The 25,638-nt window shown below is 43.0% G+C and overlaps 1 protein-coding gene and 1 pseudogene across 5 annotated transcripts in view; one reads left to right on the top strand and one right to left on the bottom strand.

Annotated features, from left to right (window-relative positions):
• Positions 1–8,415: 8,415 nt before the first annotated feature.
• Positions 8,416–10,068, top strand: LOC136164128 (solute carrier family 25 member 3 pseudogene; annotated as a pseudogene).
• Positions 10,069–20,291: 10,223 nt separating this feature from the next.
• The window catches only part of ADAM23 (ADAM metallopeptidase domain 23), a 179,645-nt gene continuing 174,298 nt past the window's right edge, over positions 20,292–25,638 (bottom strand). For 2 of the 5 annotated variants that reach the window (XM_065927689.1, XM_065927687.1), the window contains 2 exons: positions 21,178–21,271; positions 20,292–20,790 (listed from right to left, as the gene is read on the bottom strand). In XM_065927689.1, the coding sequence (XP_065783761.1) occupies positions 20,775–20,790; positions 21,178–21,271 (110 nt within the window). In that variant the 3' untranslated portion in view covers positions 20,292–20,774. Of the gene's footprint in view, positions 20,791–20,993; positions 21,272–21,399; positions 21,522–25,638 lie in introns of those variants that run through there. The other 3 variants (XM_065927688.1, XM_065927686.1, XR_010662199.1) reach the window with 2 other exon arrangements.

Consider the following 25,638-nt stretch of genomic DNA (forward strand, 5'->3'; position numbering starts at 1 on the left):
TTAGTTGGAGGCTAATTACTTTACAATATTGTAGTGGGTTTTGTCATACATTGACATGAATCAGCCATGGATTTACACACATGGAGCTTTTGCATTAAAGAGTGTATTGAAGGCCCAGCAGTTTTGGACACACTCCAGTGTGCTGTTGGTTGTAAATACTGTTGAACTTCTTCATTACCTTCTTCAGGTATAAATGTTTCAGACATAAAACCTTAGACCAGGGGAGAAAATCAGAGTAAACACAATAAAGTTAAAGTTACGCTCATCTGCTGATAGACTCAAACTCTGTCTCTCACCATTTCTGAAAAGTCATATTTCCAAATATGACCCAGTTTACTTCTAAATCACCAATCACCACGGTTGATCCGATGTTCAGAACCAGGATCCCAGTAGCTTTCTGAAACCACGCTTCTCCCTTTCTCAAAAATGATTCCCATAACAAGCAATACATTTAACACATTATAAAAAATAGTCTCTCTCGCAGTAAATAGAAAGGTTAACACATACTCAGGCCTTTGTAACATCTAGAAAGGAGGAAGAGTTGTATTATGAGAGGTTGGTATTGTTTTGCCAGAGATGCTTTCAGGGTTTCATTTTTTTATGGTAGAAAAACAACCCTCTTGTTTCAAAAGCAAGATGTCAATATCATTTTTAGCTGTCAGTTACTGGTAGCTTAGATGGTACAGAATCTGCCTGCAATGCAGGAGACCCAGGTTTAATCCCTGGGTGAGTAAGATATCCTAGAGATGGGAATGGCTACCCACTCCAGTATTCTTGCCTGGAGGATTCCATGGACTGAGGAGCCTGGTGAGCTACAATCCAGGGGGTCACAAAGAGTTGGACACAACTGAGTGACTAACACTTTCACTTTCACTTTTTGTGCAAGAAGTTCAGTTTTAGATATCAATCACTCTTCTGTTCAAGGAATTCAAATTTTAAACTTCTCTTTCACTATAATAAAAGTAAATATATATAAAGCTTTTAAACCAAACTAACTGAAAAGCTATTTAGCTAACTGTCAAATTATTGCAGGAACCTACCCAAACAGAGATGATTTTTTGTCACAAAATATTTATAATAGTCTGCTAATATCAGTGATATGTGATCTGTGGATATACAAATTGTTTACCTTCTGGCAAACAATTCTATAAATTGCTCAGATTTCACTAGTCAGATGATTTCTTCCATGGTCATCCATCTGTAATTCATTCATCTGTAAAAAGCCAGAGTCTTTTTATTTTATGTGAGCAGCTATCTACTTGGTATAGATCCTAAGAACAAAGCAAAAATGGACTGAAATGATTTCATTTCCCTCCTTTCATCTGAGAGTTTGGTCTCATATAAATATTTGAGCACAAGGCTTTCTGAGAGTTTTTTTTTTTTAACTTTAATAAAGAAAAATTTATTTCTTTGTAAGGATAAGTAATGAAATGTGGCTCCAAGCAACACATCACCATGAAAGTAGAGGTTATACAACTTTCTGAGGAAGTACAGAGCCATTTTGACTACTTGTAACCATGCGTTTCTACTTGGATTGGCTCCTTTTATTTTTTAAGTTCAACTCAGTCCCTCAAACTACCAAATGCCCAATTAAAAAAAAAAAAAAAAGCCTTAAGCATCATCTCTCTCTGTGTGACATTGAAAATGTGGTTTTGAGACTCATGAGAAATTACCAGCTTTCTTTTGTTTCACCTTATGCCAACTGTCTGCACTTATGTCATAGTGGCCCAGGAATGATATCTTTCTGTGGAGAGTTACCATGAAGTTATTAATAAACAATTGTGTGTGTGTGTGTGCGCGCGCGGGGGGGGCGGGCGTGCACACACACATGCACGAGCACTCAATCATGTCTAACTCTTTGTGACCCCATGGACTGTAGTCCTCCAGGCTCCTCTGTCCGGAAGATTCTCCAGGCCAGAATACTGGAATGGGTAGCCATTTCTTCCTCCAGTGGATCTTCCCGCCTCAGAGATCAAACTCGGGTCTCCTGCATTGCAGGCAGATTATTTGCAGTCTGAGCCACTAGGGAAACCCAGCGCTGACCCTAATAAAAAACTACTCTGTTGATAAATCAATATTTGGCTCCTAATAAGTAGAGGAGTCCCCTCCATGGATCACTGCTTTGTCGTGGCGAAGGGGCTTACATAACTCAGTGAAAGTCTGTATAGTCAAATCTGTGGTCTTCCAGGGGTCATGTACGGTTTTGAGAGCTGGACTGACTGTAAAGAAGGCAGAGTGCCAAAAAATTGATGCCTTCGAACTGTGGTGCTGGAGAAGACTCCTGAGAGTCCCCTGGACAGCAAGAGGATCAAGCCAGTCAATCTTGAGGGAGATCAGCTCTGAATTCTCAGAAGGACTGATGCTGAAGCTGAAGCTCCAGTATTTTGGTCATCTGGTAAGAATAGTCAACTTATTGGAAAAGCCCCTGATGCTGGGAAAGATGAAGGGCAGAAGGAGAAGAGGGCATCAGAGGATGAGATGGCTGAATGGCATCACCAATGCAATGGACATGAACTTGGGCAAACTTCGGGAGATGGTGAGGGACAGGGAGGCCTGGCATGCTGCAGCCCACTGGGTCACAAACAGTCAGACATGACTGGGTGACTGAATAACAGAGGAGAGGAGTGACATCCTGATTTCTTATTTCTGGAACACTGAAGTGCTTATAATTTCAGTTTCGGACCAAACTTGTATAATTATGGTTGTATTCATGGAAGTAAGAATTAATTTTAATTAATTAATTAATTCTTTTTGCAACATGGAAATATCATCAGAAGTTTATTTAAGTGTAGACATCCCAATTTTCCTCAAAATTTTTTCAGATATCCTACTGAAGCTCACTGTTTTGGGGGTAGTTGAGTTGTTTGTTGCCCTTTATGGAAAGCAGTTGTTAATTTCATATCAGTTGGAATCATGGCTATAGCAGGAAGATCAGATTCACCCTTTTTTGTTCAATTCTTGTGACCAAGAATTCAGTTCTGCTATCAGTAACCTTTGAGCACTAAGTGTCAGTCTCATGAAAGGAATCTTCTTCTTCTACTGCATTTATTCCATATTTCTTCCAATCTTCATCCCTTCCCCTCCCACACTCTCTTCCTTTCCCTTTTGATGATAGCTCCTTGTGAAATTGCCTCCAATTTTATGGTTTAAATCATATTTGTAGATGGTTCTCAGGTAAATATTTCCACCCTAAACCCTCTAAGGGGTCCTGTACCCTCTTTTCACTATCTTTGCTGGACATCCTCACCTGGGTTTCCTTCGAACTTCTCAAATCCAACAGATCCGAGGTGGAAGATATCTTTGCACCCTCGATCAGTATCTTTCCCAGATTATCCCCATCCTTCCAGTCATCAGGTGTCAAACTCCTCTCCTCGTACTTCTCACAATCAGCTGCCCAATTCTGTTGATTCTACCCATGTGATCTATCCCACTCCTTTCTGCATTGCAGAAACCCTGCTTCAGTTCTTTATCACTCTGGATCTGTGGTGGGGTTCTGGTATCCCATCTGGCTTATCCACTTCCTGCCTCTCTTATTCACAGTCCATCTTATATACTGTTGCCAGACAGTTTCCACTCTTCCAAGACTCAGGGGCCTGCTTGCCACGGCCAAGTCCACGCAGGACAGTTCAAGATCTCTCCAACTTTACCCAGAGTTGCAGGTCATTCCTCGCTTCCTCCTTTCCACTTTCACACTCTGCGTGCGTGTCTGCTCAGTCGCTTCCATCATGTCATACTCTGCGACACCATGGGCTGTAGCCCACAAGGCTCCTCTGTGCATGGATTCTCCAGGAAAGAATACTGGAGTGGACTGCCATGCCCTCCTCCAGGGTTCTTCCCAGTCCAGGGGTCGAACCAGCATGTCCTGCATTGCAGGCAGATTCTTTACCGCTTAACCACTAGGGAAGCCCTTTATATACTTTATGCTCTAATAAAATCAGTCTCTTGATGACTGTCCCAGATGGGGCTCCCTGGGCAGTGGACTCCAAGGCAGAGATTAGAGCAGAATTTTATTAGGGAGTGCTTTTCTGTAGCTGTGGCAGAGGAGTGATGGAAATTGGATTGGGCAGAGGAAGATGAGCTTTCATGCAGGCCCCTGAAAAGGAGGCGCTCTTGGAGCCCATCTGAATCCTGAACTGGGTTGAGGAGGGTGGACCTCGAGAACCCTGCACTGCTCCATCTTTGGATACAGCCTTTTCTAGCAGGGCAATTTTCTTCATAAGGGGGAGCCTCCAAAAGGGCCAACAGCTGCTGTCCATCTTCTGGCAGCCCTCCCAGCACATAGAGGAATAAACCCTTTATCAGTAGTTCACAACCATTTTGGCACCAGGGACTGCTTTTGTGGCAGACAGTTTTTCCATGACCTTGGGAGTGGGGATGGATTTTGGATGATTCAAGCACACATTTATTGTGCACTGTATTTCTATCATTATTATTACATCAGTTCAATCTCAGATCATCATGCATTAGATCCCAGAGGTTGGGGACTCCTACTTTACATAATCCCTTTATTTCTCAAAGTAGGTCCAAGGGGTACATCACACACCCTACCAGAGGCACTTTGCTATAAACTCAGTGGCAGACTGAGAGCTATCATTTGTGCCCATTTCTAAACTTTTTCTTTAGTAATAATATGCCCCATTCCTGTTAAATTTCTAGTCTCCTTTGCCACTAGACACGACACAGTCCCAACCAATGCCTCTGATAAAATTTGATACATGTCACTGTTAGATTCATATCAGAAGAACTGATAGGCCCTCCAAGTCTCCTCCTTTCCTCTTGCTTCCTGGAAGCTAGACAGGCTGATGGGGGCTGAAGCAGAAAATTTGTTTCATGAGACAGAAGCTATGTATTAAGGATTTCACAGCGAGAAGATGGAGGGTGTGTGGAGCCACCTATTAGCTCTGGGTGGCTCCTGCAAGAGGGAAAAGCTTCTGTCTTTTTTTAACTACTGGTCTTTTGGTCTTCATTATTTCAGTTGAACTTGTTCATCTACCTAGTTCCAGTTGCAATAGTTTTCTCCCCATTTCCATGTACCTGGTGCATGCTAAGTCGCTTCAGTCATGTCCAACTGTGTGCAACTTATGGACTGTAGCCTGCTAGACTCCCCTGGCCATAGTTCACCAATTGTTCAGATACCAGTTTAAATGTTTCCTTATCTGGAGAAACTTGTTGATCTTCCTACACCCCAAAAGAAGAAGTAGTATTTTCCTCTGTGATCTTCCATGGTAGTTTATCTAGCATGACCTTTTTATCATAGATAGTCATTCTTGAAATAATACCATCTGTAGTAACATTGACAGACCCAGAGATTATCACACTAAGTGAAGTAAGACCAATAAAAATATATAATATCACTTCTATGAGGAATTTTTTTTTAAAAAATGGTGCAAATGAATTTATTTACAAAACTGAAATTGATTCATAGATATAGAAAACAAACTTAATAGTTACCAAAGGGAAAAAGTGGGAAAGGATGAGTTAGGAGTTTGGGATTAACATATATGCACTACTATATATAAAATAGGTAAGCTACAGGATCAACGGTGTGATCACTCACACTCATCTAGAGCCAGACATCCTGGAGTGTGAAGTCAAGTGGGCCTTAGGAAGCATCACTATGAACAAAGCTAGTAGAGGTGATGGAATTCCAGTTGAGCTATTTCAAATCCTAAAAGATGATGCTGTGAAGTGCTGCACTCAATATACCAGCAAATTTGGAAAGCTCAACAGTGGACACAGGACTGGAAAAGGTCCATTCTCATTCCAATCCCAAAGAAAGGCAATGCCAAAAAATACTCAAACTACCACACAATTGTACTCATCTCTCACACTAGTAAAGTTGTGAGGCGAGCAGAAGTAACGCAGCTTAGATTAGGAGTAGGCCTTCCTACTTGGTAAGATTATTAGGTAGCTTTCGCTTAACAATGACCACTGTTTGCCAGTTAGGACCAATTAGCTTTCACTTAACACTGACCGGTGTTTGCCAGTTAGGAAATTAGGAACGGGGCGGAAACCCCCAGGAAAGTCCCACGCGTGCGAAAGTATTGACCAATGAAATTGCTTTGCAAACGTGTAACCAATCCACTTCTCACCCTATAAATTTGCGTAACAGCTTTGACTCGGGGCTCTCTGACCCACACCACTGCGTTGGTTGTGGCAGAGAGTCCTGGCTCGCGTCAGTAATAAACTTCCCTTCCTGCGAGTTGCATTGTCTTGGAAGCCTTCTCTCTTCCCGCTCGGGGATTCAGACATCGGGCATAACATTTGGGGGCTCGTCCGGGATCCCTTAACCAGGGGAAGAGAACACTTCCAGGACAGAGGGGAAGGATAGATAATAGCACCAGTGCTCAGGAAAACTCAGGGGGCACGAAAACCCAGTGCTGTGTTGTCAGCTGTCCGTGTGTTTGTGTTTGGCTCTCCGTGTTTGTGTGTGTGCCGGCATTGTCTCAGGCAGGACAGGAAGTCCAGAGTAAATCCGGGGCCCTGCTGTAAAGCAGGAAGGTATCTGGTGTAGGAAGTCCAGAGTAATTCCGGGGCCCTGCTGTGAAGCAGGAAGGTATCTGGCACAGGAGAAAGCTTTCTTCAGCCGGCGTAAGGCCGAGGCCAGAGAGCGCGCTGGAAGGCAGCCGGCTCTGTGGGAAGGAGAGTTCCTCTCCTGATCCCGAGTCTGATCAGGGGGCCCGAAAACCCAGCGCTGTGTTATCGGCCGTTTGTCCGTGTGGTTGTCTTCGGCTCTCCGTGTTTGTCCGTGTCTGTGTGTGTGCCGGCATTGTCTCTGGTCTTGTTCCTACTCTTTTCAGGAGTTTCAGTGAACAGGCGAATGGTTGTGGGGGCAATTGATGAGTCCCGGCCAGGGCTACACTCTGGCGGACTCTGAAGGCCCTATAATAAGTGAGCCTCAGTAACTAGAGCCCAACCAGGTGAAACTCTCCTTTCACTATGATTGTCAGCAGCTGTTGCAGGAGCGAATTCTGGCAGAAGCATGGAAACGGGTCTCAGGGGCCGATGGGAGGCCAACCGCCCAGCCTTATCTCGTGGACGAGGGGTTTCCTCTGTTGCAGCCTAACTGGGATTTTGAGCGAGCGGAAGGTAGGGAGCGTCTCTGAGTGTACCCCCAGACTCTGATGGCTGGCCTGCGGGCCGCAGCAAGAAAGCCGACAAATTTGGCAAAGGTAGCCCACTGAGAGCCCGGCAGCCTTCCTAGAGAGGCTGATGGAAGCTTTCAGACAATATACACCTATGGACCCCCAGGCTGAGGAGTCAGCACTGCAGTTCTGTTAGCGTTTGTGAATCAGGCAGCCCCAGATATTAGGAGGAAACTACAAAAGACAGAGAGATTGGGAGAACAGACGATACAGGATTTATTGAAAGCAGCTGAAAAGGTATTTAATAATAGGGAGACCCCAGAAGAAAGGGAAGAATGAATTCAACGGGAGGAAAGGGAATTAGCTGAGAAGATCAGGAAGAAAGATAGAGAATATAGAACGAGGGAAAACCGGAAGAACCAGAGGGAGCTAGCCCAGATTCTTTTTGCGGGGATAAAAGCCAGAACAGAATTGAGGGAACCTCGAGACCCCTGGACGGGGAGAAAAACAGAAACCAAAAAGGCAGGCCCTAATGAAAGATCAGTGCGCCTACTGCAGAGAACAGGGGCACTGGAAAAACGAGTGCCCTAAGAGGGACCTGAGGAGAGGTACAACCCAGAGAGAGAGAATCTCCCCTGGAACTCGAGTTCTATATGCGGGGGAAGACAGTGACTAGGGGAGTCAAGACTCGGCACCCATTCCCAAGTCCTGGGTAACGAAAAGTAGATCTGGGGACCCACCAGGTGTCCCATTCGTTTTTGGTGATACCAGAATGCCCAGCCCCTCTACTTGGAAGAGACTTGTTGTGGCCGATGGCATTCCCTGTGGATATGTTGGATAATTGCAGTCATGAGGAACTGGAAAACATGTTAGACCTGAGGTGTGGGGACCCTGAAAATCTGGAATGTTTTCCTATTAGCCTGTCAAATGTAGGCTTTGTACCTCTCTATGGTGGAGATCAGACCCAGAAAGTTCTTGCTCTTTTTGCACTTGAGGACTCACTCACAGCTGTGGCAATTTACCTTGCTGATCAGTGGTGGGCTATTGATGATATTGTGAAAACATCTGTCTCTTCTAGAGCGGGGCTTAAGCAGGTGAGAACTCTTGGGGAGAGAGTGGTTAAAGCAGGAAATGGAGAGAAATGAGATCCCATTCCTGTGTCATAGCAGTACTGATTATGCTAAGATTCTGTGGACGAAAGGAGAGGCCATTGGGTTTTACAGAGCTGGGAGAATGACAGTCATGGATGAACTTGGACAGCCGATACATGTCTTATCCCTAGCCTTAAGAGATGAATAAATATCTGTTGGCCTGGGCTGAAACGGCAGGGATGGGACTGGCCAAACAGACATCCGGTCATCATCGAGCTAAAGGCCTAGGCAACTCTTGTGAGGGTGAGATAGTATCCCATGAGCCAGGAAGCTCAGTGGGGGATCACTCCCCACATTCAATGTCTCATGGATGCCAGAATTCTCAAGCGGTGCCAATCCCCTTGGAACACACACTTACTGCCGGTGAAGAAGTCAGGGGGGACAGATTCGAGAAGTCAACAAACGGGTGAGTGATATACACCCCACTGTTCCTAACCTGTATACCCTCCTGAGCAGTTTACTGCCTGAGTACACTGGGTACACTGTGTTGGACTTGAAAGATGCCTTTTTCAGCCTACCCCTGGGGGCCCAGAGCCAGGAGATATTTGCCTTTGAGTGGACCGAGGGGGAAGGCCAACTGGTAATCCCACAGAGGTTCAAGAGGCTCTGAGTGAGGACCTCTACGAATATTGAACTTGCCACCCAGAGGTCCTTCTGCTACACAATTAATAGCCTGGCAAGAGGTCACCTGTTTGGGGTATAAGATCAGGCAGGGGCAAAGGTGGCTAACCCTTTGCCATGAAGGCCCAAGACCCCCCGCCAGGTGAGAGAGTTTCTGGGGACTGTTGGATATTGCAGACTATGGATCATGGGGTTTGCTGAGAAGGCCCGGCCCTTGTATGAGGGAAGTAAAGAGACCCCAAACTGGACTTGGACTGAGTCAATGAAACAGGCTTTCCAGACACTCAGACGGGCCCTACTAAAAGCCCCAGCCCTTACCCTGCCTAACCCAAATAAGCCATTCCAGCTGTTTGTAGCTCCATGATTGCAGCGAGATACTGGCTGAGGCCCTGGAGGCACAAAAAGACTTAACTGATGTACCCCTAGACAACAGTGAGCTAGTATGGTTCACCGATGGGAGCAGCTATGTAAAAGATGGGCAAAGGAAAGCGGGAGCCGCCGCGGTAGAAGAGTCCAGTTGTGAATATGGCTCCGTGAAGTTTTATGCACTGTGTGGCTTTGGTGGGGTCTTAAGTTGTGGCCTGACACACACTGCTGTTGTTCCTCTGGATTTAGTGAAATGCCATATGCAGGTGGACCCACAGAAGTAAAAGGGCATTCTTAATGGATTTTCAGTTACAGTCAAAGAGAATGATTTCCGTGGTTTGGCCAAAGGATGGGCCCCGACCCTCATTGGCTACTCCCTGCAGGGGCTCTGCAAGTTTGGCTTTTATGAAGTACATGCTTGGAGATGAGACGGCCTATCTGTGGCGCACATCACTGTATTTGGCTGCCTCTGCCAGTGCTGAATTCTTTGCTGACATTGCTCTGGCTCCTATGGAAGCTGCTAAGGTTCGAATTCAAACCCAACCAGGTTATGCTAACACTCTGAGGGATGCAGCTCCCAAAATGTATAAGGAAGAAGGCTTAAAGACGTTCTACAAGGGGGTTGCTCCTCTTTGGATGAGACAGATACCACAACGTACTGTTGCTGATTCCGTGGTGTCTGTGTTGCATAAAGAGAAGGGTAGCAGTGCCTCTCAGGTCCTCAAGAGACTTGGATTTAGAGATGTATGGAAGGGACTCTTTGCCCGCATCATCATGATCGGCACTCTGACTGCACTATCTATGATTCTGTGAAGGTCTACTTCAGGCTATGCCAGAGTCTCTGAAGAAGACACTCAGTAGATAAAAGAAAGCAAATATGGACTGAATCTGCGTGTTGATCAGTGTTTGAGGAAAATACAACTGGACGAGAGATAATCCAGGCTTGCAAAGCGTGCCAGCTGATGAGGATAGGGAAAAAGCAGCACACGGGAACGAGGGACCAAGGGGAAGAGCCAGGGCAACACTGGGAGATAGATTTCTGAAGAAGACACTCAGTAGATAAATGAAAGCACTGAGGTAAGACCAGGATCTGTTGGTTCTGGTAGATACCTTCTCAGGGTGGTGGAAGCCTTCCCCCTAAGGGAGAGACAGCAATGGTGGTTGCTAAAAAGATCTTCGAGGAGATAGTGCTTAGGTACGGGCTGCTGGTGTTCAAGCTGGGTTTAGAAAAAGCAGAGGAACCAGAGACCAAATTGCCAACATCTGCTGGATCACTGAAAAAGCAAGAGAGTTTCAGAAAAACATCTATTTCTGTTTTATTGACTATGCCAAAGCCTTTGACTGTGTGGATCACAACAAACTGTGGAAAATGCTGAAGGAGATGGGAATACCAGACCACCTGATCTGCCTCTTGAGAAACCTGTATGCAGGTCAGGAAGCAACAGTTAGAACTGGACATAGAACAACAGACTGGTTCCAAATAGGAAAAGGAGTACGTCAAGGCTGTATATTGTCACCCTGCTTATTTAACTTGTATGCAGGGTACATCATGAGAAACGCTGGGCTGGAGGAAGCACAAGCTGGAATCAAGATTGCCGGGAGATATATCAATAGTCTCAGATATGCAGATGACACTACCTTTACGGCAGAAAGTGAAGAAGAGCTTAAGAGCCTCTTGATGAAAATGAAAGAGGAGAAAGAAAAAGTTGGCTTAAAGCTCAACATTCAGAAAACTAAGATCATGGCATCTGGTCCCATCACCTCATGGGAAATAGATGGGGAAACAGTGGAAACAGTTGCTGACTTTATTTTGGGGGGTTCCAAAATCACTGCAGATGGTGATTGCACCCATGAAATTAAAAGACACTTACTCCTTGGAAGGAAAGTTATGACCAACCTAGATAGCATATTAAAAAGCAGAGAATTTGTCAACAAAAGTCCGTCTAGTCAAGGCTATGGTTTTTCCAGTGGTCATGTATGGATGTGAGAATTGGACTATAAATAAAGCTGAGTGCTAAAGAACTGATGCTTTTGAACTGTGGTGTTGGAGAAGACTTCTGAGAGTCCCTTGGACTGCAAGAAGATCCAACCAGTCCATCCTAAAGGAAATCAGTCGTGAGTATTCATTGGAAGGACTGATGCTGAAGCTGAAACTCCAATACTTTGGCCACCTGATGCAAATAGCTAACTCATTTGAAAAGACCCTGATGCTGGGAAAGATTTAGGGCAGGAGGAGAAGGGGAGAACAGAGGATGGACATGGGTTTGGGTAGACTCTGGCAACTGGTGATGGACAGGGAGGCCTGGCGTGCTGCGGTTCATGGGGTCGCAAAGAGTTGGACACGACCAAGTGACTGAACTGACTGACAGGATCAACTGTATAGCACAAGGGAACTATACCCAATATCTTCAATAACCTATAATGGAAAAGAGTCTGAAAAAAGAATATAGATGTATATGTATGTATAATTGAATCACTTTGCTATATAGCTGAAACATTATAAATCAACTATAGTTCGATTAAAAAAGAAAAAGTAATTGGTCATTCTTCCCGTATTCTCAGATCCTGTGCTAACATCCTGTAAGGCAGTACTGGGCTTCCCAGGTGGTGCTAGTGGTAAAGAAATCACCTACCAGTGCAGGAGATGTGAGAAATGTGGGTTTGGTCACTGGGTTGAGAAGATCCCCTGGAAGAGGGAACAGCAACCTATTCCAGTATTCTTGCCTGCAGAATTCCATGGACAGAGGAGCCTGGCAGGTTATAGTCCAAAGCATCACAAAGAGTCAGACGCAAATGAGTGACTTAGCATGCATGAATGCAGAGCAGCATCTGACCATCACAGCTTCTGACCTGCTGTATCCAGCAAAGATCTTTCATTTGGTAGATGCTTGTTATTATTTGTTGACTCAATGAAGTTTTTTAAAATATGGGATTAAAAGGGGCATTCCTTTCAATTTTCACTGATCAGTTTTGTAACGGAAAATTTTCACTCAACAGAGGTTAACAGAAAACCCCCCTTTCTTCTCTCACTTAACATCCTGCAGATTCATAAGCTGATTAACACATTCCCTCTTAGGTGGAATAAATTTTGTAGGAATACATTTTCAACCTTTTCCTTTGGTCTTGCTGTCCTCTCTCACTGTGGGTATGCTAAGTCACATCTGACTCTGCGACCCCATGGACTGTAGCCTGCCAGGCTCCTCTGTCTAAGGGGATTTTCCAGGCAAGAATCCTGGAGTGGGTTGCCTTGCCCTCCTCCAAAGGATCTTCCTGACCCAGGGATCAAACCTGCATCTCTGGCATCTCCTGCACTGGCAGGTACATTCTTTACCTCTAGTGTCGCCTGAGAAGCCCCATCCTGTCTAGTTCTAACCAATGGACAGAATGTACATTTAGGCAGTGACATCATCACAAATTCTCTAACTGGGGACACTCCCAGTACCTCCTAGTGGCAGTGGTTTCTATAGTAGCTTCGAGCAGAATCAGCCCACAAACATAGGCAGAAAGTGATTCTCTCCAAAGATTTTCTGATTACACCTCATGTTCATTGTATGTGTGCATTACACGTGGTCTTGGATTCAGACAAGGATTAGGAATTGGGCCATCTGTGTCCTGACACTGGTCCTACCACTTACTAGAATGATGATCACAATGAAGGTGTTAACATTTTTCAACTTCGAGGTTTTCAACTGTAAAATGGAAATTCAAGAGGGGCAATACAGTGATGTAGTTGGAACATGGGCTCTGGAGCCTGAAAGATCTGGGGGTTCATTCTCACCCCATCACTAAGTGGAGCTCTCACACTCTGTATGATCTAGAAATCTGCGGAAGAATCGGGAAAAACTTTGCGAAGGAGGTCATTTTGAATTCCTGTGCATCCCCAAGTGATGCAGAGGAATGTGACTAGAGCTGTGGGAGGAAGGTGAAGTCTTCCCAGTGAAGGAAACAGTCTGAGCCACGGCTGAGAGGCTAGAAAGCATACCTTTTCTCTAATGATTCAACTATCCCATCCTTTTCTGGAGCCAGTAGGGCATGCACACATACACACATACATACACATGCATCCACACACACTTACATACACACACATACATACACACACACACAAATGAGCAGGGACATAGAACCACAGATCCCCAGAGAGACCCACCGGCTGCCTACCTTTGTGACCTGATTCTGTGCTGACAGGAAAAAACAAAATAAGGGTTCAAGAAATTACCAAAGTATTAATGGAGTGTATATGCCAGTGACTAGACTACAGTGATTTTAATTTTCTTGAATTTTTTTTGTTTTCCCCATTTTATGCAATAAACACGTAGATTTTTCATCACTCTTTCCTGATGGATTTTTCAGTTTCTGAATTTCTTTGCTCAAGAATCCTTTATTTCCTTGGATCCAAAAAGTTATACAAGGACCTTTGGACTTGCCACATTGGCTGACTCATCCCTGTATCTAACTGGCCTTGAGAGTCAGACTGAAAGAAATACTGTCCTTAAGATTTGGTTGGACCTAGTCCTGTAGTTCCTGTTGCCACGTAGCAGACATGCATAATCAACCTCAGCTCTCTCTCAAACCAATGGTAGATATGGCAGAGCCAGGCAGCCACTACGCTGCTATAGTAAGCATTGAGATAATGTCTATTTGTCAACACTAGACCAGTCCATCTCCCACAAATGAGCACATCTGAATAAGCTTAGCACTCAATGCACCACCAAAAGGAAGTAGCTTCAGACAGGCTTCCTTTGATCCCCGGTGGCTTTCATGTCCCCAAGAAACAGCAGTAGGTTGACACCTAAGTGGCAGCTCATGAAAATGCTGGCATGACTCTTCACACGGCCACGTGTAACCCTGACTGAGGTCAAGGTCGTGTCTGCACACTCGCTGAAACGATCGAGAAGATTGCAGGGGTTGCATGTGAAAACATCTCATTATTTTATGTAGAACTTACATGCAAGTGGCCATAGGCTCAATTCTGTGCAAAGACAGTTTCTGTCTGCACTGTCTTTACCCACATGGTCTTTTTAAAGTATGAATTGCTGCATGATTTTTTTTTTTAAGGTAATTCTATATATGAATCTGGACTGATGGCTTCTCTAGAAAAATGAGTGGGAGAGGCAATGAAGGTGGTGCTAGCGGTAAAGAACCTTCCTGCCAACGCAGGAGACATAAGAGATGTGGGTTTGATCCCTGGGTCGGGAAGATTCCCTGGAGGAGGGCATGGCAACCTACTCCAGTATTCTTGCCTGGAGAATCCCATGGACAGAGGAGCCTGGCGGGCTACAGTCCATAGGGCCGCAAAGAGCTGGACACAAGTGAAGGGACTTAGCATGCACGCGAAGCAGTGAGCGGTCCAGTTTTCCACGTGGTGACCACTGGCTGGAGCGGAACAGAGACCGGGTGTGTGCTCTCCAGCTCAGCTCGGTCTCCTTGGCTCTTTCATCTCCTAGACTGCTGTTCTGTTCATGTGGATAATGGGCACCCTTGCTTCATACCGTTTCACCTATGTATTGATAGGAAAAGCAGTTTAAATGTACTGTGTACCGTCCATTCACTATCTCTATGGGATTGACCCTGGCTCAGCGGTGCTATCTCTTGCTGCAGGGCAGAGGCCACCCTGATGTCATTTACAAGTTACCATCTTCCTTCTTTCAGTCTGAGACCTGGGTCTGAAGAAGCAGGGAGCTCTGCTGTCCTCTCATTTACCTCCTGAGGCTGGAAGCTATTTAAAGCTCCAAATAGATCTGAAGAACTCTTGATACCTTCCTGATCATTCAGGGTGAAGATTTTTCTGTTTCACCTTGTTTTTGAGGGACCATTCAATGTCCTGGGTCAATCTGGCTTTCAGTGATCATCACAGTCAGATAAATGTTCTCTTGGGTGAACACTGTAGGGTCACAAGTGCAGCCTTTCAGCCACACCAGGACAAGGGTGTGTCCTCAGATAATGGACTGGCAAAGGGGACCTCGGAAGATCCCAGCAGGACAACTGTTTTCAGGTGATGAGAGATCATGTGTTTCCTTTCTCACCAGAAACCAAATTATGTGACCAGTAACTTGTTCTAGTCAAGGAGCCAGAGAAGCTAATAGGTTTTTGAAAAGACTGAGGAAGGATAACCTTCTAAGGCGTAAAAAAAAAGAGATAAATATTAACTTTGGTAGACTGGAAGTGAAGTTACACTTGGAAGATGATTTTGATCCCTCATGAATTGAAAGACTTACTAAATAATGCTTTAAAAGCATTTATGGTTCTTATCCATCCCCTCACTCCAGACTGAGGTTAGCTGGGGACTTTTACACTAAGAAAATAGGGTTTACAGCTCAGATCAAGAAGCCCTCATCGTCATTACTGACAGCCCCAAACACTGAAGACTGATCTATGATAAGCTCATTGGTGGAAAAATATCTAAAAATATTAGGTTTTGATTGAGAACTTTATAATAATCATCATCATCACTCTGGCAAAAGAAATCCAGATATCTGGAGCAGAAAACTAAGTCTGAATATTACAGACTATTCTACTCCCAAGGCATTTGTAGACAGACTTCTTTCCATCAACAAAAGCAAGCCCTGGTTAAACGTGACAACACCTGATCACGGCTTTAGGTCCATTGGCACAGCCTCTCTGCTCAAGTGCCACTTCCTCTTACCTCTTTGAACTCAAAGGCAGAGATAGTCTCCCTCCTCTCTCCTGAGGCACCAAATTTCTTAAGTCTGTCAGGGCACTTATCACATTGAATTTAAATGTTGTGTCTTGCTAGAAGATTGAGAGCTCAGAGTCATAGTGTCCTTGGGACCTGGCACAGTACTGCAGAATTTTTATAGATCAAGTTTGGGAAAGGTAGGAAGGAAAGAAGTAAGGAGGTGGCGGAGTGGGAGAGGAGGATGGCAGGCTAGCAGAACGTTAGGAAACATAGGCCAGATGGAAGCAAAGAGACACAGCACTCCTTACCCAGAGTGTCTGGGCTCCTCTTCTTGGGTCTTGAAGCCTACTACTTCCTAAGTCTTGAGTGTTTCCCAGTTTATTAGACCAGTGAACTTGACATCTTTCAAGACAGGTCAACACTCATTTTCAGCAAGCCCTCCTGCATCCCTCTCCCGACACCAGTCCTCTTATGTTCACTTCCTACATGATTTAGTTAACTTACCACCTCGGGCTCAGAGGGGTTTTTTGTTTGTTTGTTTTTGTTTTTTTGTTTTTTGTTTGTTTTGTTTTAGACACCTTGTCTTCCCATGCTAAAGTGTGAGCACCTCAGGGCCTAGAATTTTATTCTATTCCTTCAAGTCCCAGGTCGAGTTCCTGGCACAGAAGCTTAATAAACACTTGTCAAATGAATAAACTAATGAGTAGAAATCCCTAACTTTTGTAATTAACCTAAAGGGGGCCTACATTAAATTTGAAAGGTTACTTAGGAATTCCATTGTGAGTATATGGATTATCCACCTAATTATTTATATCAAAGCTTTAACTCTAGGCCGGCTGTTCTATTTTCTAGAAAGTTTCTGGGTCACCTTTCACTGTCAGTTACCAAGGGAGCATGAGAGAATTCAATTCGGTGTCAACCTCAAAAATGGAATGAGAAAGAAAAACATAAAAATCAGATAATTCCTTTAAAGTCAAATATACTGATAAATTATACTCTAATGTTCTTTATTCAAAGTATAATCTTCATGTTACTTTAAGTGTTCCATATTTCTTTTATCATACACAATGACATCAAAACAAATGAACTATGGTGATCAGACATAAAATTTACATCAGACTCTTCAGACTTGGGCAGATAAGGCTCTTGAGGGGAACTCTAAGCAGGGTGATTATGGGAGGATAAGAATTGATGAAGACTAGAAAAATAAATGAGGGTGAGGTCATGAAAGGCAGCTAGCACTTTAAGTCACATTGTTAGGTTTGGGCTTTATCCCATAGTAAATGCAGAACTGCTACAAACTCTATCAGATGAATGACGTAGTCAGATTAGGTTCTCTGTGCTACTGCAGTACCTTTATGTGAGATACACGCAGCTGCTGATGCCAAACCAAAGCAGGGCAGTGGTACGAGAGAGGAGACATTGAGAGACATTCATAAAAAAGATGATTATTTGATGAACAATCCTCTGTAAGGTGTGAGGAAATACCTTCCTTTGAATGTTTTTGGTATTACAATGTAGACAACCAAACACTCCTATTTTCTTTTTAGTTTGATTCTAATGGTACCAGGGTCAGAAGTGCTGATGTTATGGATAGTCATCCCCTATTTAAACTCAGACGAGAGACACCAAAGAAAGAAATATAGTAATGGCATGACCCTACCGTGTTTTTCCCCCCGACTTATAAAAAGCAAGGCATTTCCAATAAATCCACTGAAACTGAATCCTAATCAGCAATATATTTACCATCAATCAGGAATTTATTTTGCTCCATTGACCGATTAAATTTTCAGTGAGCTTTTGATTGAGAGACCAGCGCTAAAAGATATCTGGTGCACAGCCACTGAATCAACAACACAAGACAGCACAGAAAAAGGGTTCAAGAAAAATGATCAAAGTATAAAACTACAACATTCAATGTTAACAAAAGTTTTAATATACATTTGAGTGAAGATGCATACAATGACTACTGAATATCCATCTACAGACAACCAAGATACGAATGAATTTATTAGCTTCCAGCAAAACTTCAGGCTGTGCACTTAAAGAACTGGAAACCATTTAAAAATGAAAATTAACAGTGGAAGCAACAATGGCTATAAAGTATGGTGGGATGACTTTAAAGAAAGGATTCAAGTACTGTTTGGAAAGTTCTTCAGACACTAGTCTTTGAGAAGTTTGTGCATTTCCCATCTTTGCATAGTAAAGAAAAAGAAAGAAAAACAGAAGCTAAAGTCACACACGTACCACTTGGCAAAACTCCACAGCTCTATGTGACTCATGTTTTAGAACATGCACCTATGTGTACTGCCTGTTTATCTAATAGGAGTAGCTCTAATTCGATGGGTTCATGCAGTATCTCAGGGTGAGCAATGAAGTCAGCGCGCATCTCCTCATCCAGGTGTCACCAATTGATGAAGCAAAAGTTAACGGGTGAAATGGTAACTTGTCATCACTTTACACTAACTCTTGTTGGGTAACATTAAACGGTGAGATGCTTGTGCTTTGAGCTCAAATGAATAAACTGGCATAGTCACACCACAAGAATCAGCAAATGAATGGCATGTGCAAGAGAAAATACAACAGATCTTGAAATTACATAAACTAATACCACCAAACATAACTATAATCCACTGTTCACAACTGGTATGGTTGCATTATCTTTCATAGTCATACACAGATAGCTTAAAGCTCGTGTATTTTACATATACACACAAATAATTTAACATTGGAGCATAGGTTTCATTACCTATGAAATTGCCAGTGTAATAAAAAGTTACACTGACAGTTGGCATATGTACATAATATTTGGGGACCACTGTGGTCTGATTTAAAACATAACATCGCACATTTACAATGTTGTTTGTGAAATGCTCAAAAGTTAACAACAGGTTTAAACTTGTTCGTAGTACCATGGTTTTTTATCTATTAGGTCAATCATGGTACCTCTGGAACATCAGTGAAATGTGTGTGGTGGACTCAGCAGCAGCTAAGTATCCACTGGTGAACAGGACTCGACAACAGAGAGGCACAAACAACGGAGAGACAGGAAGAGATCCCGAGTAATCTGAGTTTCTTCCAGGCTCCCTCTAAGAGCCAGGGCTGCTTGGTAGAGGGATACCACTCATGTCTTATGACACCAAGGGTAAGGCTGATAAAGCTTGTCAGTAACCCTGTTATTACAACATAAGCATACAGCTAGTGCTAGAGAAAGACGACATACCTGTGTAGCACCTAGGACTCAGAAAGCAATAACAGGATTAAGATGTTAGATTATGGTCTATTGTAGCATTTAGAAATTAAGGTTTCTGCTCTACGACTGCAACACTTCCAAAGCAAAGGATAACTCCGGGAAAACCCCACTGTTTAAAGCAGCACATTTTAAGGAAAAAATCCTTTGCAAAGTCCAGGCAAAAGTGGTGAGACTAGTGTCGCGAATCTTGCTGAAAAAGAACTCAAAGCTCACTTGAGCAACTAATTTAGTTGTCAGGAAGAAGTGAATGGGACAATTACAGAAGTGTGGGCTCTTTAGGGGCCCTCAGTAAAACAGCAAAACATCACTAGATGCTTACTAAAGGGATCATGTACAAGCTTTTATATTAAAAAAAAAAGCTGGAACTAAATTTCTTTATTACCATAGATACTCAATACTTGAACGAAAGCTATCTTGACCATCAATGGAAGAAAAAAAATCAGTGACAGTGAATTAAATTCAGAGGGGCTTGGGAACCCAGATTACATCTGCAAATCTGCCTGGAGGGAAAAGAACGATGTGAATTTGTATATAGTAGAATCCCATTGTAATCCATCACAACATTCCACAGATCAGTCATACACTGAGAGCCAGACAAGGTTGGTTGAAAACACAACACACAGAATTAAAGCCTATCTTAACAGTGCTCAGAAAAAGGTAAATGTTGTTTCTGTCCTCATTGCTAGCTTTACAGTGGGGATCCACCATATGTATTTTGAGGCAGGAAGTTGAAGGCATGAATAAAATACTGACAATGATAGATATGGAATAAAATGAAAAGTTTAACTTTTTCCCCAAGCTTTCAACATTTAAAAATTATTTTTTAATTTAAGGCTTTAAGTTTATCCTCCTTTCACATTAAAGACAGGGAAAGAAAACTGTCAAAATCAAAAACTAACATCATGAGCTTGGCACTTTTGTGATTAATTTGAGAGGGTGTCTACTTTCTTACATTATATACAGATGTTTATAATGACATCAAAAAAATTTAGAGACTTGTGAGTACATATATTTGCATTTACATAATTTTTATGCTTTTCCTATGGGTTATTTTGTTCTTTGTGTCCCCCACCCTTTGTTTATTTTTGGTTTCAAGCATTTCATCTCATTCAATCATTTCATTTTTTTTTTAACTGCACCTGTTTTGTGCCCAAACTCCTTGAATCTGTGGCCATATTTTTTTTTTTTTTAAGCAAACTCAAGAATCATTGTACAACATGTTACAAGAGAGGACAGAGACAAGAGAAATAGAGAAAAAGAATAAAAATGATGGAGAACAAATAAACTCAAATTTACAGACAACCTTTACAAGAGAAATATTTCAATACAGACAAGTGAAAACGATGTGTCAAAATCTATTTCCATATTTACATTTATAAAAGAACTATACAATAGCATCATTGTTCGAATTCCAGATTCCATTTCCAAAGGATGCGAGGTCCAGGAGAAAAGACAACAGGAAGTGAATCAACAAGAGCAGGGGTGTGTGGAGTTCCTCATGGCCTGGTCAAGACTAGGGAGCAGGGGGTGGGGGGCAGGCAGCTTCCGTGGGTTCATCTGCCACTTTCATCTTAGGAAATCAGTTGCAGGTTTTGCTGTGGATTGGCTTGCTAGCTGTTTGTTGTATATAGGCCATGCAGATTTTACCCTTTCGAAAATTAGATCTTCATGCCGCTGGAGTGTGTCATTGGTAAGAAAAGAAAAAAAAAAAAAAAAATCATGCTAAATCATTTAGAAGATATTAAGTGGTAGCAGGCTGAGGAAAGAAAAAGATCATTTGCTATTTTTTAATGATTCTTTTATTGCACTTAATTTTTGTTGTTGTTCCTTCTTCCTTTCATTAGAAAAAAAAGATTCTGAAATAGTTCTTTGTACAATATTGTCTTTTGCTCCCTTTTATTGATAGGTGGTGGGAGGGGTTCTTTGAAATTATTTCCAAAAAGGACGGTTTTCTTTGACCCCATCCCTGTGACCCCAACGTTAGTTCTCTAGTCATTACCACCCAAGGTTTTTGTTCACAGACTTAATAGTTCTGGCAACGATGCTGCAAGTATGTCATACCCAGAATCCCACAATGCAAGATGTTGTTCATCCAGGGCCGCTGATTCAAATGGGGCCTTGCTGAGTAGGATCAAACCTCCTCTTCTTGACATTTCTTCCAGAGTGCGTCAAAAGAAGATGCAAGCAGAAGGGGAAAAATCCACAATATTAATCAGATCATGATGAGAGAAGGGTAATGATAATGACAGCAACGCTAGTTCCAGAGCAAAGTAATCAACTCACCCCGAGGCAGACTGTCCAAAATAACTTGAAACACAGAACAGCTCACACTTCTGGATGTTGTTACCACCTCCCTGCCAGCGTATATCCATTTGTGAAGGCTGAAAGAAGCTTCCAGCTGTTCACTGTAAACCACAGAAAGCCTCAGAAAGCCCTTTGTCTACTTCAGAAGGAAGTGTGAAAGTTGCTCAGTTGTGTCCCACTCTATGCGACCCCGTGGACTATACAGTCTGTAAAATTCTCCAGGCCAGAATACTGGAGTGGGTAGCTGTTCCCTTCTCCAGGGGATCTTCCCAACCCAGGGATCACACCCAGTTCTCCCGCATTGCAGGCAGATTGTTTACCAGCTGAGCCACCAGGGAAGCCCAAGAATACTGCAGTGGGTAGCCTACCCCTTCTCCAGCGGATCTTCCCGACCCAGGAATCCAACCAGGGTCTCCTGCATCACAGGTGGATTCTTTACCAACTGAGATATCAGGGAAGCAGATTTCAGAAGGAAATGACATAGCTAACTTTAACTAGGTATAAATTAATCCAGGAGGCTCTTCCACTTAGGGGGCTATTAGAAAAACTAAGAAATAATTTTGAAAGTCTTATAACTGCTTCCTTTGGGAACTTAAGAGTTCTGTATCTGTGGACTGGCTTTTGCCAAAGTGACAAAAACAAAAACAAAATAAAAAAACTTTGCTCCACTCAGTTATCTTGCTGCCTTGGGGTGTGAGCTCTTACCTCACTTTGGAACAAGCATTTTTCTTACCTAGAAAGTAGAAAACTAGAGTGCACAGTAAGATGGTACACTCCAAGGAGAATGGACACAGGCTCATGTTAGTTAAGCAAATGGAGCAGCTTAGCTTAGTTGAAATAAGCAAGTTAAAATGCCTCGTTCACAGTGTCCAGTCTCCTAAAAAGAGGTTCTTATGTTTAAAAAGAGAAAAGAAGTGAACCAGCAAGACATCACAAGGCAACAACAAAAGTTGGTTGCAACCTCCCCATGGTCTGGCTTCATGTGGGGCATCAAGCAGGGGTTCATGCATTCAGTCTGCACACTGGGCGGGTGCAACGCAGCTGCCACCATGGCGTCATGCAAAACTGGAGACCCCTCATCCCCCTCCCTGCCCGTTCACTCAGGGCCAGCTGATACCCTTACAGCCCTAAGTACCAAAAGGATTGCAGTTTATTCCTCGTCCCCACAGGTAATTCAAAATAAAAACAATACCAAAGCTCAAAATATGTAGAAAGACATCCTGCAAAGTTTTTTCCTCCAAGATGACTGCTTTGATGCTTCTTTTTTTCAATAGCAAATATAAAACTCTTTAAAGAAAATCTCCCTTTTTCTTTTTCAAAGTTTTCATTATGGCATCTTCATTAATGGCTTAAGCATGTGGATCACTGGCTAACACATAGTATTAACACTATTTGTAGCACTGCTACTTTTTTCTTTTCACCATTCCCCTTCCTCCCTCTCAACCCTCTTTTGGGTCAGTATCCTTAAAAGCAATCATTGCTGATGCTGCCCAGGAAAGAAAGGTGAGAACAATCAGGAAGTCTCCCATGATGTATCTGTTACTAAGTCAGTTTCCTTCAGAGCACAGGGCCTGTGTCTCTGCCATGTTCACTGCCCTTGAGGGTAGATGTATTAGGAAACACACTTCCTGTTGAGTCAGGTGAGGGAAAAACAGCAACTGTTTGACCTTGTGGAATGACCTTGAAGGACTAGGAAAGTGAAAGTGAAGTCGCTCAGTCGTGTCTGACTCTGCGACCACATGGATTGTAGCCCACCAGGCTTCTCCATCCATGGGATTTTCCAGGCAAGAATACTGGAGTAGATTGCCATTTCCTTCTCCAGGGGATCTTCCCAACCCAGGGATTGAACCTGGGTCTCCCGCATTGCAGGCGGACACTTTACTGTCTGAGCCACCGACTAGGAGCCCCAACCTATTTAGACATGTATTGCCAGAATGCAAGAGAACCATTAAACTTTTGTCTTCTCAATTAAAACTGGGTGTGGAGGAAAAATCAAGTGGGCTCATGCTACACATGTAAATGACTATGTTGAAAGTGAAAGTGAAAGTCGCTCAATCATGTCTGACTCTTTGCGACCCCATGGACTATACAGTTCATGGAATTCTCTAGGCCAGAATACTGGATGGAGTGGGTAGCCTTTCCCTTCTCCAGGGGATCTTCCCAACTCAGGGATCAAACCCAGGTGTCCCATATTGCAGGCAGATTCTGTACCAGCTGAGCCACAAGGGAAGCCCAAAATGACTCGATTGCCCTTATCTAAATCCCTTTATTCAAATTCAGAGAATGTCAGATAAATAGCCACGTTTAAGGTCGTAATAACAATCTGGTTCTTTTTTTTTTTTTTTTTTGGCCAAGCCTCACAGCTTGCAGGATCAGAGTTTCCCAAATAGGGATCAAACCTGGGTCCTCAGGAGTGAAAGCCCTGAGTCGTAACCACTGGACTGCCAGTGAATTCCCTGGTTCATTTGGAGATATGAAATTCCATTTCAGTCTGACATATAGGAAACCTCTGGTGTCCATAAGTTGTCAGTTTTGAACTTAGATTGCATTTTTTATTAAAAAGTGTGACTGGTCTCCCAGGGCAGATCAGAAGGCCAACCCACCCTCCTGTCTATGGGAAAATGGACTCTAAATCCTAACGGGGTGTTCCAGGACCATGCTTCCACCACTGATGTCCCAGCAGAGAGAAGGTGGAGCCCTGTGATGAGGACAGTGAGGGCCATTCCTGCAGCTGGCTGACTGTCAAGGCTCCTTAAGGGTCAACTGTCAAACCACTCCTGGCTACTATATGTTGAGAAATGCCTATCAAGTTATTTTGTTCTATTTTAATGTGAAAGCACATCTCTCATGCATAGATGCTTGCTGCTTTCCTTCCACAAGTATTTCCTCTGAAATCCTTTGTTCACTGGATTCTGAAGGCCGCTCACTTTTTCATCATAACCTGCAAGGTATTTCTGAATCATTATAGAATATCAGTGCAATCCATAAACCCTGCATTGACTCAGTTTTCCTCCATTTTTACTACTTCTGAAAAACCTATACTTTTGTCTACTATATATTATACTATATATGCATCTATAAAAGATTTTTAAAAGGCTCTTCAGGTAACAATAATGTTCTGGGAATTGTAAAGTCTTTTAAGCGTATGTTTATCCACCACTAAGATCTTTTTCTATGACGAGTCATCACTCACCCACCAAGAACCCTTTGCCCAACTCTGCCTCCTTGGTCACCTTAGACTGAGTTCACTTCCCCAGGTGATTGAGTCAGGGAGGTGAACTGGGTCTTTCTGGCTCACCTGGCACCACCACCACCTTCTAGGTTTGAGTAAGAAAGTGCCTAACCCAAGTGTCAGAGGGATACTGGGGAAACCAGGTCCCTTATTTTGCACTGGGATATGGTCATGCAATCTAGATAAGGAGCAATCTGGTTATCCTCCTCATAGAATGACTAGCTAAAACTGATTTCATTTCTAAACTCCACAAAAAACAAAAGTAGAAAAAAGACATTTGATTTTTTGAGAAAATGTAATTAGCAATATTAGGTTCATTTCAAATTTCATTCAGTATGCCATTCAAACAATTCAGTTAACTTTTCTTGTGATAGTCCAGATATGACCCTTTCAATTTCATTTATTGCAAGTACCTAAACAGTTTTTCTTTAGCACCTCCAATGACAAGGAACGCAAGCCAAACAAGCTCCTAGCATCTCAGTCAGTTTCAGTAGGGGCTGAATCTGACTTCTCATAGACAGGAAACCACGTATTTAATTACACAGACTTATTAAATTAGCACTTTTAATGTCTGCCAGGGGTAGCTCTGCCAGGCCAACATGGCCACTCCTGCTGCTGAATCCCATGGAGAGAGCAGGTGGTGGAATAATGGGACATGGCAATGGTCTTCCATAGCCTGCAATTAAAACACGGCTGAAAGAACTCAACATTTGTCCTCAAATCTTGTGATATGAACTGTCAGCAAACTATGGCACTATTAACCTTCAAGTTCTTTTCCTATCATCACCTAGAATCTCTTTTCTACCACCATCACCTATGGTGTGGATATACTTTATGTGCATATAGATGACCATATTGCTTACATCAAAACTCCTGTCTTCAGATTTAGAGAATTCAAATAAAAAGCTGCATCCAAGTTAATAACAGCAATTCTGTTCATTGTTAGATGAAGAGATGAAATTATCTTTTTAAACACTTGTCACTCA

Source organism: Muntiacus reevesi, chromosome 3 (genome assembly GCF_963930625.1).
Source record: "Muntiacus reevesi chromosome 3, mMunRee1.1, whole genome shotgun sequence".
NCBI classification, from domain to species: Eukaryota; Metazoa; Chordata; class Mammalia; order Artiodactyla; family Cervidae; genus Muntiacus; species Muntiacus reevesi.